The sequence below is a fragment of the Nansenia antarctica genome (genome assembly GCF_963989245.1).
Source record: "Nansenia antarctica genome assembly, chromosome: 3".
Classification (NCBI taxonomy): Eukaryota; Metazoa; Chordata; class Actinopteri; order Argentiniformes; family Microstomatidae; genus Nansenia; species Nansenia antarctica.
The window spans coordinates 24,844,594-24,861,501 of record NC_137688.1 but is presented as its reverse complement, the minus strand read 5'-3'; the positions used below and the strand labels follow the sequence as shown (position 1 = coordinate 24,861,501).

The 16,908-nt window shown below is 49.8% G+C and overlaps 2 protein-coding genes across 3 annotated transcripts in view; one reads left to right on the top strand and one right to left on the bottom strand.

Annotated features, from left to right (window-relative positions):
• The window catches only part of atg2a (autophagy related 2A), a 35,282-nt gene that overhangs the window by 2,931 nt on the left and 15,443 nt on the right, over window positions 1-16,908 (bottom strand). For both annotated transcript variants that reach the window (XR_013937325.1, XM_080525037.1), the window contains exons 23-38: window positions 16,721-16,801; window positions 16,405-16,511; window positions 15,848-15,940; window positions 7,117-7,187; window positions 6,749-6,825; window positions 6,373-6,543; window positions 5,731-5,857; window positions 4,262-4,488; window positions 3,421-3,650; window positions 2,853-2,988; window positions 2,222-2,455; window positions 1,484-1,585; window positions 1,040-1,124; window positions 790-943; window positions 333-402; window positions 142-224 (exon numbers count right to left, since the gene is read on the bottom strand). Coding sequence is in view for 1 of the 2 variants with exons in the window: in XM_080525037.1 (XP_080381163.1) it covers window positions 142-224; window positions 333-402; window positions 790-943; window positions 1,040-1,124; window positions 1,484-1,585; window positions 2,222-2,455; window positions 2,853-2,988; window positions 3,421-3,650; window positions 4,262-4,488; window positions 5,731-5,857; window positions 6,373-6,543; window positions 6,749-6,825; window positions 7,117-7,187; window positions 15,848-15,940; window positions 16,405-16,511; window positions 16,721-16,801 (2,048 nt within the window). In the remaining variant the exon portion in view is untranslated. The remainder of the gene's footprint in view (window positions 1-141; window positions 225-332; window positions 403-789; window positions 944-1,039; window positions 1,125-1,483; window positions 1,586-2,221; window positions 2,456-2,852; window positions 2,989-3,420; window positions 3,651-4,261; window positions 4,489-5,730; window positions 5,858-6,372; window positions 6,544-6,748; window positions 6,826-7,116; window positions 7,188-15,847; window positions 15,941-16,404; window positions 16,512-16,720; window positions 16,802-16,908) is intronic.
• On the top strand, window positions 11,431-14,992 carry LOC308153120 (polyadenylate-binding protein 1A-like; the record flags this gene model as incomplete). The annotated part of the gene is made up of 4 exons (XM_080526214.1): window positions 11,431-12,291; window positions 12,415-12,843; window positions 14,223-14,283; window positions 14,889-14,992. The coding sequence occupies 4 exons, from the start codon at window positions 11,431-11,433 to the stop codon at window positions 14,990-14,992; spliced, it is 1,455 nt and encodes a 484-aa protein (XP_080382340.1).

Here is a 16,908-nt window from a genome sequence, read left to right as displayed (position 1 = left end):
ACAGAGAGAGAGAGCCCGAGACAGACAGTAAGACAGACAGAGAGACAGAGAGAGAGACAGAGAGAGACAGACAGACAGACAGCCAGCCAGCCAGCCAGCCAGCCAGACAGACAGCCAGACAGACAGAAGAGAGACCAGTACCCGTGTCGGCAGCAGAGCCTCTTCAGCTTCAGCTCAGAGCAGTTCAACTGGGCCAGGCCAATCAGAATCCCTGCAAACGTTCCCTAGGAAACAACAACAGATCACTGGTCAGGCGTGTGGCAGAAGGGATCAATCACTCACTAGGCAATGAAGGTCAAACGTCTTCCTCCAGGTAACCTTTGCCCTCTCACCTGCTGAATGACCACATGCTTGCCCTGATAGTCTAGCCAGATGGGAACCTCAGAGGTGAAACGGAACTCCCTGAAAGACAGACAGACAGAGAGACAGACAGAGAGAGAGACAGACAGACAGACAGACAGAGAGACAGACAGAGAGAGAGAGAGAGAGACAGAGAGACAGATAGACAGATAGACAGACAGACAGACAGATACAGACAGAGAGACAGACAGACAGAGAGACAGAGAGACAGACAGACAGACAGACAGAGAGACAGAGAGACAGATAGACAGATAGACAGATAGACAGATACAGACAGAGAGACAGACAGATACAGACAGGCAGAGAGACAGAGAGACAGAGAGACAGACAGACAGACAGACAGAGAGAGAGGGAGAGATTTTCATTAGTAGACAGTTGTATGAGACTACAGCTTGTTGATGAGCGGTGGATGGATGGAGGATGACTTACCGGAAGTAGATTGGCTGATCGGTGGAGGAGGAGGAGCCAGCAGAGGAGGAGCTCTGTTCGCTATAGGTCGTTTCCACGGAAGCGTCGAGGTCGGGCCCCAGGCCGGCACTTGACTCCGCCTCCTCAGCGGACTTCTGGGATACGTCTGGCTTCACTGAGAGAGGACGGAGAGAATGATGAGTAAGTGTCCTAATGCTAATGTTCTAATGTTCTACCATGCAGCACACAGGAGGGCAGTGGCACCACTCACCCTCTGACGCAGGGTCCACAGGCAGGTAGGGGTTGACCCCAGCAGCCAGGCTTCTGAAGAAGTCCTTCAGGAAGAACAGAGCATCCTGGAGACAAGAGGGAGGGAGGGGGACAGGGGGGAGAGAAGAGGGAGGAAGGGGACAGGGGGGAGAGAAGAGGGAGGAAGGGGACAGGGGGGAGAGAAGAGGGAGGAAAGTGACAGGGACAGGGACAGGGGGGAGAGACAGGGGGGAGAGAAGAGGGAGGAAGGAGACAGGGGGGAGAGAAGAGGGAGGAAGGGGACAGGGGGGAGAGAAGAGGGAGGAAGTGGGGGGGGACAGGGCGTTAGGGTCCATGTTGTGTGTTTACATTGTAAGACTAATTATAAGAGTGGTCGATATCATGGCGGTTAAGATTGTGTTCTGAGCGTAACACAACCACGATGTGAGTGGTTACTGTGGCGTACCTGGTCGATGTTCAGGCGCAGGGGGAGGAGGCTGACTCTGAGACAACACTCAGGACCACCGAGGCCTGAGTCTGGACACACCTGCAGGGCCTTCACTGTCAACTGACACACACACACACACACACACACACACACACACACACACACACACACACACACACACACAATAAGATTACAATGTTACACACACATCAATAACTCTAGTCCTAAATCTTGAGCCTAAAGCTTGGGTAGAGACAACACAGAGACACCCGTTCTCTGTGCATCTGATAAATAAACTGACGTGACTAACATCCTCTCACATGCATCAGTGGAGGCTGGTGGTGGGAGACAACACTGTAATGGAATAAGGATGTGGTGTGTTTGATAACATTCCTCCTTCCCTCCGTTACAATGAGCCTGTTACTCCCTCAACCAGTCGCCACTGATACGCATAGACAGTACACACACAGTACATCTACTGTCTGTCTCTCTCTCTCTCTCTCTCCCTCTCACTCTCTCTCCCCTCCCTCCCTCCCTCTCTCTCCCCTCCCTCTCTCTCCCCTCCCTCTCCCTCTCCCCCCCTCTCTCTCTCCCCCCCTCTCTCTCTCCCCCCCCCTCTCTCTCTCTCTCTCTCTCTCTCTCTCTCCCTCTCTCTCTCCCTCTCCCCCCCTCCCTCCCTCTCTCCCTCTCTCTCTCCCTCTCTCTCTCTCTCTCTCCCCCTCCCTCCCTCCCCCTCCCTCCCTCGCTCCCTCTCACCATGTTGGAGTGTGCTCTGCGGGGCATGGTCTCGCTGGTGTACAGGTAGAGGAACTTGTTGAGCTGGGAGGAGGCCAGCCGGTCTCGTACCTCCAGCTCCTGTACGATGAACACCTGGCGGGAGAGGGGCTGCTCGCCCACCGCCCCCACGCCCACCCCCGGTCCCCCCTCGCCCTCCTGACCAGGCCCGGCCGCACACACCACCACTGGGTAGGTCTCGTGCTGGAAGCTCACCTGGAACCAGAGACGATTGGGTGGGGGGGTTATGACAGCTGATGTTATGACAGCTGATGTTATGACAGCTGATGTTATGATAGGTGATGTTATGATAGGTGATGTTGGGGTTATGATAGTAGATGTTGGGGTTATGATAGGTGATGTTGGGGTTGGTGATGTTATGATAGGTGATGTTATGATAGGTGATGTTGGGGTTATGATAGGTGATGTTGGGGTTATGATAGGTGATGTTATGATAGGTGATGTTATGATAGGTGATGTTGGGGTTATGATAGGTGATGTTATGATAGGTGATGTTGGGGTTATGATAGGTGATGTTGGGGTAATGATAGATGATGTTAATAGGTGATGTTGAGGTTATGATACACACACAGACACAGACACACAGACACACCTTGGTGAGCTGGATCTCCATGAGCAGGGTGTGTTGGCGGCCGCTGCCTCCCGCCCAGCGCCAGGAGTTCTGGGGCCGCGAGGGCGCGGCGGAGCGGGAGGGAGAACCACGCATCCCTGAGGAGGAGGAACGACCCCTGGAGAGGAGGGAGGGAAGGAGAGAAGGAGAGAAGGAAGGAGAGAGGGAAGGAGAGAGGGAAGGACAGAGGGAAGGAGAGAAGGACATAGGGAAGGAGTGATGGAGAGAGGGAAGGACCGAGGGAAGGACAGAGGGAAGGAGAGAAGGAGAGAGAGAAGGAGAGAGAGAAGGAGGGAAGGAGGATGAGAGGAGAGAAGGACAAAGGGAAGGAGAGGAGGATGAGAGAAGGACAGAGAGAAGGAGAGAAGGAGAGAAGGAGAGAGGGAAGGAGAGAAGGACAGAGGGAAGGAGAAGGAGAGAAGGAGAGAGAGAGAGAGACCGGTAAATGCTCGACAAGTATGAAATTAAAGTTCTCGCTGCTGTATTATGTGTATATGTACTGTATGAATAGATATGGTGTGTGTGTGTGTGTGTGTGCGTGCGTGCCTACCTGCTGCTGTGTGGCGTATGGGTAGACACGGCCTTGCCCCCGAAGTCCCGCCCCCCGTACAGGTGCCAGACCACCGACACCTCCCGCAGGACCACCCTGCTTTGGGGCACGGGGAAGCGTCCGGGGGCCCGCAGCAGGTCAGAGCTGCCCCGCGGCCGCGAGAAGTGGTCTTCCCTCACCCTGACTGGCCCCGGGGCCAGCACCGTCACCAGGGGCTCCCCGTCTCTGGACTGGAGGGGGAAGGGGGGGAGGAGATGGAGGAGGAGAGGGGGGTTGAACGCATAGGGATGGACACAGTGGGGATGCATTCTTGTTTGTGTAAGCTGAGAGAGAGAGAGAGAGAGAGAGAGGGGGGGGGGTGCATGGTTCTCTCCCCGCCCCCCCCAGAAAAGAGAATGCAAGATGGCCACTGTGCCACCAGGTCAGTTTAGCCAATCCACCACTATATAAACATTTCAGAGGAAAATAAAAGGCGATATTTAAGGATGATGGTGTGGGGAGCATGTCGCGCCTGGCCTGCAGAGGGCGCTGCGGGACTGTTGGTGAAGGGGACGGGGGCGTAGTTGACATGATCGGCTAATGTCAATTAGGTCCCCGTCAGATGGCTTTTTAACTGGTGTGTTTGTCTTTCCCCAGGAGAACAGTAGGGACAGAGAAGGTTCCGGAGAGAGAGAGGAGTAGAGACGGAGGTACGAGAGGAGGAGTCGACAGGCAGAGCCACCTTCAGGCTCTGTGAGAAAGAGAAAGCAAGAGAGCCTGAGAGAGAGAGAGAGAGAGAGAGAGAGAGAGAGCGCGAGTGAGAGAGAGAGAGCGAGAGAGAGACAGAGACAGAGGGACTCACAGGTATGCCCATCCCAGGAGCCTCTAGGATGCAGAAGTCGTCGTTGTCGGTGGAGCCCGCGTCGGAGCCCTCCTCTGACATCCCGTCCGGCTGCACCTCCGTGGCCGTCGCCACCGGCCCGTCCAGCTCAGACTCCTCCTCCTCTGGGACAGGGGGGCGGAGCTTCCGGGCCTCGCCAGGAAACAGGTAGACGGAGACGGGAGAGCCCCGCGGCACCGTGGGAGAGCCTGGAGGAAACACGTCCACTATCATCCACTAACACGTCCACTATCATCCACTAACACGTCCACTATCATCCACTAACACGTCCACTATCATCCACTAACACATCCACTATCATCCACTAACACGTCCACTATCATCCACTATCATCCACTAACACGTCCACTATCATCCACTATCATCCACTATCATCCACTAACACATCCACTATCATCCACTAACACGTCCACTATCATCCACTAACACATCCACTATCATCCACTAACACATCCACTATCATCCACTAACACATCCACTATCATCCACTAACACATCCACTATCATCCACTAACACGTCCACTATCATCCACTAACACATCCACTATCATCCACTAACACATCCACTATCATCCACTAACAAATCCACTGTCCATCCACTACCGGAGGACCATCAGCCGCTTACAATCGATCACATATACTACAGTTGTCTCTCTCTATGGGGTCGATGTCGTCCTTTAACGCAGAGCTAACTCTTCCCTACCTAAGGACAGAGGGAAGGAGAGAAGGAGAGAGGGAAGGAGAGAAGGAGAGAGAGAAGGAGAGAAGGAGAGAGGGATGGAGAGAAGGAGAGAGGGAAGGAGAGAAGGACAGAGGGAAGGAGAGAAGGAGAGAGGGAAGGAGAGAGGGAAGGAGAGAAGGAGAGAGGGATGGAGAGAAGGACAGAGGGAAGGAGGATGAGAGAAGGAGAGAGGGAAGGAGAGAAGGAGAGAAGGAGAGAGGGATGGAGAGAAGGACAGAGGGAAGGAGGATGAGAGAAGGAGAGAGGGAAGGAGGGAAGGAGAGAAGGACAGAGAGAAGGAGAGAGGGAAGGAGAGAGGGAAGGAGAGAAGGACAGAGGGAAGGAGAGAAGGAGAGAGGGAAGGAGAGAAGGAGAGAGGGAAGGAGGATGAGAGAAGGAGAGAGGGAAGGAGGGAAGGAGAGAAGGACAGAGAGAAGGACAGAGGGAAGGAGAGAAGGACAGAGGGAAGGAGAGAGGGAAGGAGAGAAGGACAGAGAGAAGGAGAGAGGGAAGGAGAGAGGGAAGGAGAGAAGGACAGAGGGAAGGAGAGAAGGAGAGAGGGAAGGAGAGAAGGAGAGAGGGAAGGAGGATGAGAGAAGGAGAGAAGGACAGAGGGAAGGAGAGAAGGACAGAGGGAAGGAGGATGAGGGAAGGAGAGAAGGACAGAGGGTCTGTATTGTCCTTTAGCCCAGAGCTAGCTCTGCCGTACCCAAGTCTGCGTCCTCGTCCCGTTGGCTCCTCTCTGTGTCAATCAAAGCGTCCGCCAGGTCGTACTGGTTGATCTCAGCTGTCTCAGCCGGGGGGCAGGGCGGCAGGGAGGCGGGACTTTCTGACAACTGAACACACACACACGGCAAAACACAACTCAAATACCCGGCACGACATAAAAGATGAAACCAAAGCTAAATGTATATGTTTATATGAAATGGTCTGACTTATATAGCGCCTTATTCCAAAGCGCTTTACAACGGCCTCTCGTTCACCCGTTCACACACACATTCACACACCAATGGCGGCCAAGCTACCATGCAAGGCGCTCATTGAGAGCTATTTGGGGTTCAGTGTCTTGCCCAAGGACACCTCGAGATGTGGCCAGCCAGGGTTCGAACCGCCGATCTTGCGATCATTAGATGCCGGCTCTACCTCCTGAGCCACAGCCGCCGTAAAGCATTGTTGTTGTTTTTTTTGCTTTTGCAGGAAAAGTGCTATACAAATAAAGGTTATTATTATTATATTATTATTTTATAAGAGAATTCACTATAGGCTTCTACCTATTCTATAGTTCCTATGTTGCCTCTCTCTCTCTCTCCTTCCCTCCCTCCCTCCCTCCCTCCTCCCTCCTCCTTCTTACCGGAAGCTTCTGTCCAGCGATCTCGGTGGGCGAGCCGTGGCGGGGGGGCGGGTGCAGGTCTCCCTGAGAGACCAGGTACTGCAGCATGTTGACCAGGGCGGCGCAGGAGTCAGCGCAGGTGTGCAGGTGGACCACGTTGTTGGAGCAGCGCAGCTCAAACAGGGGCTGGGACTGAGGGAGGGAGGGGGAGGGGGAGGGGGGACGGGGGGGGGGAGGAGAAGACAGGATGAAGAAAACAGGATGGCCGAGGGAGAGATGGAGGATAGGAAGAGTGAAGAAAGGAGGAAATGGAAGGAGAGATTGATTATTGGACCATATTTGATACACACACACATACACACACACACACACACAGCAGGGTGTGGCTGAGACTCACTAGTTTCCCAGTGTCACTGCCTTTCCATGTGGTGATGGCCAGCTCCAGCAGGTCAATGTCCAGAACACACACGTAGTCTGAGGAGAGGAGACACACACACACACACACACACACACACACACACACACACACACACGCACACACACACACACACACACACACACACACACACACACACACCCTTCTTAATAGTGTGCAGGACACATTTTTTTGTTAATTCCGACAAGCTCAACTTTACACATCACACGTTTATCACTCACACACACGCACGCACGCACACAGTACAAACACGTACATACGCACACACACACACACACACACACACACACACACACACACACACACACAACAACAATCGAATGTCGTACCTCGTCTCAGGTCCACTGTGTCACTCTCACACTTGTCAGAGAGGTAGAGGGCGGAGTCATCCAGGATGAACCTACATAGAGATAACAACATAACAACATCACATAACAACATCACCAGCTTACATAGGAGAGAACAACATCACCAGCTTAAGCCCCTTTCACGAGCCTTCCCAGTAGATTCCATGCAATTTCCAGGGTCAACGTATGTCTGAATGCGACTGACCAGGGAAATCCGCTCGGGAAATTACCCTGGTCGAGACGTCGAGATGTATAATTCCATGGAAAGTACCGTGTCGCGGTATGTCTGAACGGAAGCCTGAACATTGCATGGTCAGTCTCCTTTCACAGCTGTCCTGCATCACGCAACCAGCAGGGCAGAGCGCATAAGAACTGCCCCAGACTGACTACTGCTAAATATAATTCCCCGACTTGACACTACTTAATTTACAATCATAGTGGAGGTCTGATATATGGCAGATATATACGTATATATACAGTATATATATGTTTTTTGGTGGAAAGGCATTTTTAACGATCTCCCGGCAAAGTCAAAACACGAAAATCTGCGCTCACTACCTTTTCCAGTTGAACATAAACTAAACTATTTAAATGCTGCTATTGTTTGCGAAGTTACAAGATAATAATTTAATAATAATTTTGCCATTTAGCAGACGCTTTTATCCAAAGCGACTTACAATTACGAATTACAGGGACATTCCCCCTGGAGTAACTGAGGGCTAAGTGCCTTACCCAAGGGCACACTAGTAGTGGTGTGGCTTCAGGCGGGTGGCGTGTGGCTTCAGGCGGGATTTGAACTCACAACCTTCCGATCACAAGTCCAACTCACTATCCACTAGACCACCACTACCACCACCATCCCACCATTTTTTTTTCAAAGGATGCAAAGTTCTAATGTAGCCTATGGAGATGTTGTAGTTGATCCCAAAGTCTGTTCAAACCCAGGCAGCGAGACCAGCAGGAAAACACAACTAGATCTTCTATAATTCTAACTGGATAGTACTTTGTTTCCAATCATAGTTAGCTAGATTACTTACTTAGCTAGCTTACTTTTACTTATCAAATGTACATTTTGTGATATAAACGCAGTGCACACACACGTCTCCTCTCAGCTGTCTTGCATCGCGCATAGCCCGCAGCGCAGAGCGCATATGTCTAATTGAGTCAACTCGTATTATGCCATAAACCATAATGAGGTTTACTGAAAAGAAAAAGTAAAACAGCTGGAAGCAATATCTGACTGTTTGTCAGTCTTACATCTGAAGCTCTCTGTCTACACAGTTATGTGCAAAGTGTAGGAAAGTTAAAGTTATTTAAACATTTGACAATGTGCTGAATTCAACTTAAGTTGAACAGTTGTTTAGAGCAGCGTTTCCCAAACTGTGGGTCGCGACCCCCTAGTGGGGCGCGGGGGTACTGCAGGGGGGGCGCAGAAATAATATGGGAGGGGAAAAAATGCACACACAAGAGCTGTAAACAAACACTGCTTGCTTAAGGTTACCATCAGGGGTGTTGTGGGCGTTGGATGATAAAAATGAGAACCTGAATGGAGCGCAGGCCATAAACTGTAACAAAGAGGCAGCGAGGGGGCTCCATTCACGTCATTGACGCGCGCTCCATTCACGTCATTGACGCGCGCACTCCCTCCTCCAGCTATCTAGCAGCAACAACAACAATGGATAAGTTTATGAAAGAGCCAGAAGCTAAACGAAAAGCGAAGGAGCCCATGACAAACGTCCCAAAGCCAAAGTCAAGAAAGTATGACGATACATACCTCTCCCTGGGCTTCACGTCTAATGTGGTCGGTGCGGAGGAACGACCACTGTGTGTCCTCTGTCTCAAAACTTTAGCGGCAGAAAGCATGAAGCCTAGCAAGTTGAAACGTCACTTGGAGACCACACACCCGACTGATGTGAAGAAGCCCCTCGATTTCTTCAAGAGAAAACTCCAAGAATACCGTGGTCAGCAGAGCCGTTTCGTTAAAACAGCATCTGTTACGTCTAATGCTCAACTTGCCTCCTACAAAGTGGCATATCGTATCGCCCAGTCTAAAAAACCACACACCATCGCTGAGGAGTTAATACTCCCTTCTGCAATAGATATGGTTTCACATATGATAGACGAGGCAACAGCCCAAAAACTCAAAGCTATCCCCCTGTCAAACAACACTATTGCGAGACGCATCAATGACATCTCAGAAGACATGAAAGAGCAGCTTGTTGAGAAAATAAAAGACCAACGCTTTGCGCTCCAGGTAGACGAGGCCACAGATAGTAACAAGGACTGTCTGTTAATAGCGTATGTCAGATACATTGATGCGGAGGGTTTGAGCGAGGATTTGCTATTTTGCAACTATGTCCCAAACAGAGCAACAGCTGATGAACTGTTCAAAATCATAGACAAATACCTGAGTGAAGCCGATCTGAAATGGGAGGACTGTGTGGGGATATGCACCGACGGTGCCCAGGCCATGGCAGGAAAACGGGGAGGGCTCCAGACGCTCATCAAGCGCGTTGCACCGAAAGCAGTGTGGACTCACTGCATAATACACAGGGAGGCACTCGCGTCAAAGCAGCTGAGTCCAGAGTTGAATGACGTTTTGTCTCATGTTATCACCACCGTCAATTACATAAAAACAAGACCACTGAAAGCTCGCATTTTTTCCGCTTTGTGCGAGGAGATGGGCTCCGAGCACACAGCCGTGCTATTTCACAGCGAGTCGCGTTGGCTCTCTCGCGGAAAGGTGCTGTCCAGGGTGCTATCGCTGAAAGATGAGATCCGAATCTACTTGGAGGAGGAAGGGAACGAACTTGCCAGCAAGTTTAATGATGAAGACTTCCTCATGAAATTGGCCTACCTAAGCGACATGTTTGAGAAGCTCAATGAATTGAATCTACAGTTGCAGGGCAACAACACACACCTTCCACATCTGGCAGACAGGATACAATCTTTCACACGGAAACTGGACATGTGGGGCAGGAGACTTGAACAGGGGGACATCGACTCATTTGGGAATCTGAAGGCATTCATCAAGACCAATGAGCTGCAGAGCACAGTGGTTCCATGTATGAGAGAGCACATCTCAGCCCTGAAACAAAGCTTCCAGAAATACTTCTCTGTGGATGACAGTGCCAAATACGACTGGATTAGAGATCCATTTGTTGCACCACCACCTGCCATGTTCAGCACTGCGGAAGAGGAACAGTACATCGACATGACTTCAGAGTCAACCATGAGGCTGCAGTTCACATCCACGACTTTGGCTGGGTTTTGGATTGGAGTGGAGAAGGACTACCCTCTCATTGGACAGAAAGCTGTGGGAATACTGCTGCCTTTTGCAACATCGTACCTGTGTGAGATAGGCTTTTCTGCTGTTGCTGCTATCAAAAGCAAATACAGGTCGAAGTTGAACATTGAGAATGAACTGAGAGTGGCAGTCTCAAAACAACAACCCCGCTTTGAGAAGATTTGCAAGGCAAAGCAAGCACACACAAGTCATTGATCGTAATTGTGATAGAAATGTGAGGAGTAAGAATAGTGATGCAGTAGAAATTAGTTAATGTTGATATGTTGAATATTTCAGTGGCACAGGATCATTTGCCAAGCACTTATGTTCCTTTTCAAACCATAATAAAATATAAAACTATAGTTGGATATACTGTATGTGTCTTGTTATTATTAGAAGAGAAAATGTAATGTTTTTACAACTTTATACAATTAATTATATCAATCTAGGTGGGAACCGGGTTAGGGGGGGCCCGAAAATATTTCCAATTACCCAAGGGGGGCCTGATTGAAAAAGTTTGGGAACCACTGGTTTAGAGAATGAACAAAGAAATATCTATTAGTTCAATAAATAGTTACATTGTTTCAAATGTTTCAACTTCTTTCAAAGTGTTCTATGAAATTATTTTTCAGAAGGCTCTGCCAACATGGATGGACCAGGATTGTAGCTCCCATTGAGACACACAGAGGACATGACCTTGGTGGTTTTGAGACATAATTCAACCAGTCCGATTGCTGTGAAATGACTTGTGATGAATATTATAATAATAATAATAATAATAATAATAATAAAAATAATAATGCTTAAGGGCCTCTAAATGGACCCTGGCTATGGTCTGTGATGTAACAATGACTGAAGTTAGAATTCTTAACAATGTAGAACATGCAGCTGGGGTTCTAGAATCCATCTGCAGTACACATTCTGTTCATTTACCTGCAAGTCCTCTGTGAAGAGCTAGATAGATAGACAGTTATTTGTTTCACAAACTTCCAATCTTACAGTCAGCAGACATGAATCCTAGTGCGTCTATTCAATCGATGGCCTCCTTGTATGTAGGAGATCTCCACAGGGACACCACTGAGGGAATGCTGCATGAGAAATTCAGCCCTTCTGGTCCAATCATCTCTATAAGAGTGTGCAGGGATTTGCTAACACGCCAATCTCTTGGGTATGCCTATGTCAACTTTCAACAGCAAGCTGACGCAGAGCGTGCCCTGGACACCAAGAACTTTGATGACGTCAATGGAAGACCTATGCGCATCATGTGGTCTCAGCGTGACCCTTCTCTGAGGAATAGTGGGGTCGGTAACATCTTCATCAAGAATTTAGTGGAGACTTTTGACAGCAAGCACCTCTATGACATGTTCTCTGTGTTTGGGGACATCCTTTCCTGCAAGGTAGCATCTGACGAGAATGGCTCTAAAGGCTTTGGCTTTGTGCAGTATAATACCCAGGAGGCCACTGAGAGAGCTATTAAGAGACTCAATGGCATGGTATTGAATGGCAGAAAAGTGTTTATTGGACAATTCAAATCTCTCAAAGAACGAGAGGCTGAACTTGGATTCACTAACATTTACATCAAAAACTTTGGAGAGGATATGGATGACCAACGCCTTAAGGAGAGGTTTGAAAGATTTGGACCAGCCCTGAGCGTCCGTGTCATGACTGATGGCGCTGGTAAATCCATGGGTTTTGGATTTGTCAACTTCGAAAGGCATGAAGATGCCAAGAGAGCCATTGATGAGATGAATGGCCAGGAGATAAATGGGAGATGGATCTACGTGGGCCGTGCCCTGAAGAGAGGAGAGCGCCAGACTGTGCTGAAGCGCCAGTTTGAGCAGATAAAGCTGGGCTGCAGGACCAGATACCAGGTGTGTTTATGAAAAAAATATACATATACTGTATAAGTAAAATAAGTTGATAGTCATGGTAAACATTGTTGATGTATTTGAGGGATGAAAAACATCTCACTAAACAGGGTTTCTCTCTACCAGGGTGTCAACCTGTATGTGAAGAACTTGCATGACTGCTTGGATGATGAGCAGCTGCACAAAGAGTTCTCCCACTTTGGAACAATCACCAGTGCAAAGGTGATGATGGAGGGTGGACGCAGCAAGGGATTTGGCTTTGTGTGCTTCTCCTCCCCTGAGGCGGCCACCAAGGCTGTGACTGAGATGAACGGCCGCATTGTGGCCACCATGCCCCTGTATGTGGTTCTGGCCCAGAGCAAGGAGGAGCGCCAGACTCACACAACCAACCAGCACATGCAGAGGATGGCCAGCGTCTGCACCGTTCCCAACCCAGACATCAACCTCTACCAGGTTGCTACCCCACCTGGATTCTTCATGGCTGCCATACCACAGGCCCAGCAGCCTGCTGTCCATGTCCAGGAACAGGAGCCTCTCCCTGCCTCCATTCTGGCTGTCGCTGCCCATGAGGACCAGAAGCAGATGATATGTGAGTCTATTTGTTTGTTTCTATGGATCCCCATTAGCTGTTAGTTACTGTTACTGATATTTACTCTCCCTCCCTCCAGGTGAGAGTCCCATCTCATCCATCCACAACATGCTAGATGTCGCTGTGCTGGAGGCCCAGTGGGCTGAGGAGGCTGCACAGAACGTGGCCCTGGCCCAGCGCAACAAGGAGGGCCAAGCTCACAGCACCAACCAGCACATGCAGAGGATGGCCAGCGTCTGCACCGTTCCCAACACAGACATCAACCTCTACCAGGTTGCTCCCCCACCTGGATTCTTCATGGCTGCCATGCCACAGGCCCAGCAGCCTGCTGTTCATGTCCAGGACCAGGAGCCTCTCCCTGCCTCCATTCTGGCTGTCGCTGCCCATGAGGACCAGAAGCAGATGATATGTGAGTCTATTTGTTTGTTTCTATGGATCCCCATTAGGGTTGGGTACCGTTTGGGTTTTATTCGATACCGGTGCCAAATCGATACTTTAAAAACGGTACCGGTACCGAAACGGTACTTAAATCGTTACTTTTTTTCCAGGATTTTTCACATGATCAGTGGCGGGGTGGCCCTGTTTACCCGTACCTCCGCTGTTCTGTTCGTGATGATTTTAGATTATTTTTGCCCCGCGCATATTGCGTCTCGTATTGTCCAAATGTGCTGCATGTTTTTCCAGCATGTAAATCCGTTGTCAATAAAACTTCGACTCCCCTTCTTTTCCCCTGACTGTGTCGTTGCTGAAGTGATGGAGAGAGGGAAAGGAGTGATTTCCTGAAATCCAAATGTCCCGCAAAATTCAGACCAATCACAAAACTGTTTTGCAAGCGCGTCGCCTCGTGTGTGTTGAGAGCGATTCAGTCTCGATTGCATGCACTGTGTGGAACTTTAACGGGCAATGTCACGTGTGGTTGACGTCCGTTTCGGACACCAGGGGGCGAGAGAGGAACCGAAACGAGGCACCGAAATCTCCGTTGCAATTCGGTTCGGTAGGTACCGAATGTAAAGTAACCGGTACCATACCGGTACCGGTTTTCGGTACCCAACCCTAATCCCCATTATCTGTTAGTTACTGTTACTGATATTTACTCTCCCTCCCTCCAGGTGAGAGTCCCATCTCATCCATCCACAACATGCAACATGTCGCTGTGCTGGAGGCCCAGTGGGCTGAGGAGGCTGTACAGAACGTGGCCCTGATCCAACGCAACAAGGAGGGCCAGGCTCACAGAACCAACCAGCACATGCAGAGGATGGCCAGCGTCTGCACCGTTCCCAACCCAGACATCAACCTCTACCAGGTTGCTCCCCCAACTGGATTCTTCATGGCTGCCATTCCACAGGCCCAGAACTGTGCTGCCCCATGTTGGACCAACCAGCTGGCTCTCACCTCTCAGCACAAAGGTCAGTATATTTAATGAAGCCACCCTGCACATAGAGACAAGACCACTATCCAAAGATTTGCCATGAATATCTTTGATTATGATTATCTTCCCTCTCAGCTACCCAGGCCTTGAGAAAGCGTCCTGAGTCTATTTGTTTGTTTCTATGGATCCTCATTAGCTGTTACAGTTACTGATATTTACTCTCCCTCCCTCCAGGTGAGAGTCCCATCTCATCTATCCACACCATGCTAGATGTCGCTATGCTGGAGGCCCAGTGGGCTGAGGAGGCTGCACAGAACGTGGCCCTGGCCCAGCGCAAGGAGGAGCGCCAGGCTCACAGAACCAACCAGCAGCAGAGGATGGCCAGCGTCTGCACCGTTCCCAACCCAGACATCAACCTCTACCAGGATGCTCCCCCACCTGGTTTCTTCATGGCTGCCATTCCACAGGCCCAGCAGCCTGCTGTCCATATCCAGGACCAGGAGCCTCTCCCTGCCTCCATTCTGGCTGTCGCTGCCCATGAGGACCAGAAGCAGATGATATGTGAGTCTATGTGTTTATTTCTATGGATCCCCATTAGCTGTTACAGTTACCGTTACTGATATTTACTCTCCCTCCCTCCAGGTGAACGTCCCATCTCATCCATCCACAACATGCTACATGTCACTGTGCTGGAGGCTCAATGGGCTGAGGAGGCTGCACAGAAATCTGGCCACATCCCATCTTGAGTTCCAAGCGGATAAGATCCAGAATTTTTAAACCGACTTCACCGATAAAGCATATTTAAGCATTGAAAAGATATTGCAATATTAATACATTATTTCATTACAAAATTAAATTGATTGACTCAGCTATGTCTAGAAAAGGGTAAGCTGGACCTCGATGATACAATGCCCTGGTTGGACCAGATAGACCAGGCCAAGACAAGGCCTCCTTGACCAGCAATGCACCTCCCAGCTCAGCATCGCTGTCTTTCTCTCTCCACATGCTTATCACCAAGTTCTCCCATACTGTGCTTATGGACTAGTATAGTATGTTTATATCAACGGAAATCAAGTGCTTTGGTTGGCGAGCGCACTTGGTGATGGTAAGCACTGGTAAGCACGAGTTGACTCGCTGGAACGAGACGGGCGCGCGAGACCGCCACACACCACACATCTGCCATATCATACCTCTGTCCAACATGTATTTTTCATAATATTTTTCAATATAAAACGGAGGTATGATATGGCAGATATATATGGTACATGGCAGTCCCACGCGCCCGTCCCGCCCCAGTTCTGCATCCAGTTGAATGCAATGATTCAAGTAGATCGCGCAACCAGGGAATTGCCGACATGTGTGAAAGGGAGCAACACGGGAATCTAGCGGCATTTGGCTCATGTGTGAACGGCGAAAATGCCCGGTCGGCACAGCTTGGGATTCCATGGAAATTACAGGGAACTATGTGTGAAAGGGGCTTTAGCTACCCAACTCACACACACTCTCACTAAAGACTAGCAATGTAACTAGCATGTGACAAACAGCTAAAGTCATAACTCATACGAGCCATGAATCCTTCATCATGTCATGTAACACGGTACCTGAGGTGGAAGGTGGCTGTGTCCACGATGATGTTACTGGACAGAGAGAAGGACTCCGCTGTGAACAACACCCTCAGAGGCAGGTAGAGAGGCCTGGGAGACAGAGAGGTTAAACACTGGGTCATATGAACAGCACCCTCAGAGGCAGGTAGAGAGGCCTGGGAGACAGAGAGGTTAAACACTGTCATATGACTCCTTATTACCTGACGTTACGTCTGTGTTTGTCTAAACAGGTAAGTCTATGTATGTGTATGTGTGTGTGTGTACCTGTCGTCTATGTATGTGTATGTGTGTACCTGTAGTCTATGTATGTGTGTGTGTGTGTGTGTGTACCTATAGTCTATGTATATGTGTGTGTGTGTGTGTACCTGTAGTCTATGTATGTGTGTGTGTACCTGTAGTCTATGTATGTGTGTGTGTGTGTGTGTGTGTGTGTGTACCTGTAGTCTATGTATGTGTGTGTGTGTGTGTGTGTACCTGGAGTCTATGTATGTGTATGTGTGTGTGTGTGTGTACCTGTAGTCTATGTATGTATGTGTGTGTGTGTGTGTGTGTACCTGAAGTCCACGGCGCAGGTGGCCAGGTGAGTGTGTAGGACGGTGATGACGGCGGGGGGCGTGTAGCCCAGGATCGGGTCGTCGATGACGTCCAGAAACTCAACAAGCTGTTGTCATGGAGACAAGACAAGATGTCTCTGGTCAACATACACCCATACACACACACACATTCAGGTCATGGTGAGTGTGTGTGTATATTCAGGTCATGGTGAGTGTGTGTGTATATTCAGGTCATGGTGAGTGTGTGTGTATATTTAGGTCATGGTGAGTGTGTGTGTATATTCAGGTCATGGTGAGTGTGTGTGTGTTGGCGTACCTGCTCATGCCAGCTCTGACTGGTCTGGGCCATGTGATGTCGCATGGTGGCGCCTTGGAGACGGAGGGCAACCAGGAACTCCTATAACACACACACACACACACACACACACACACACACACACACACACACACACACATACACACATATACACACACAGTAAGGTAAGAGCAACATTCTGTGGTGTT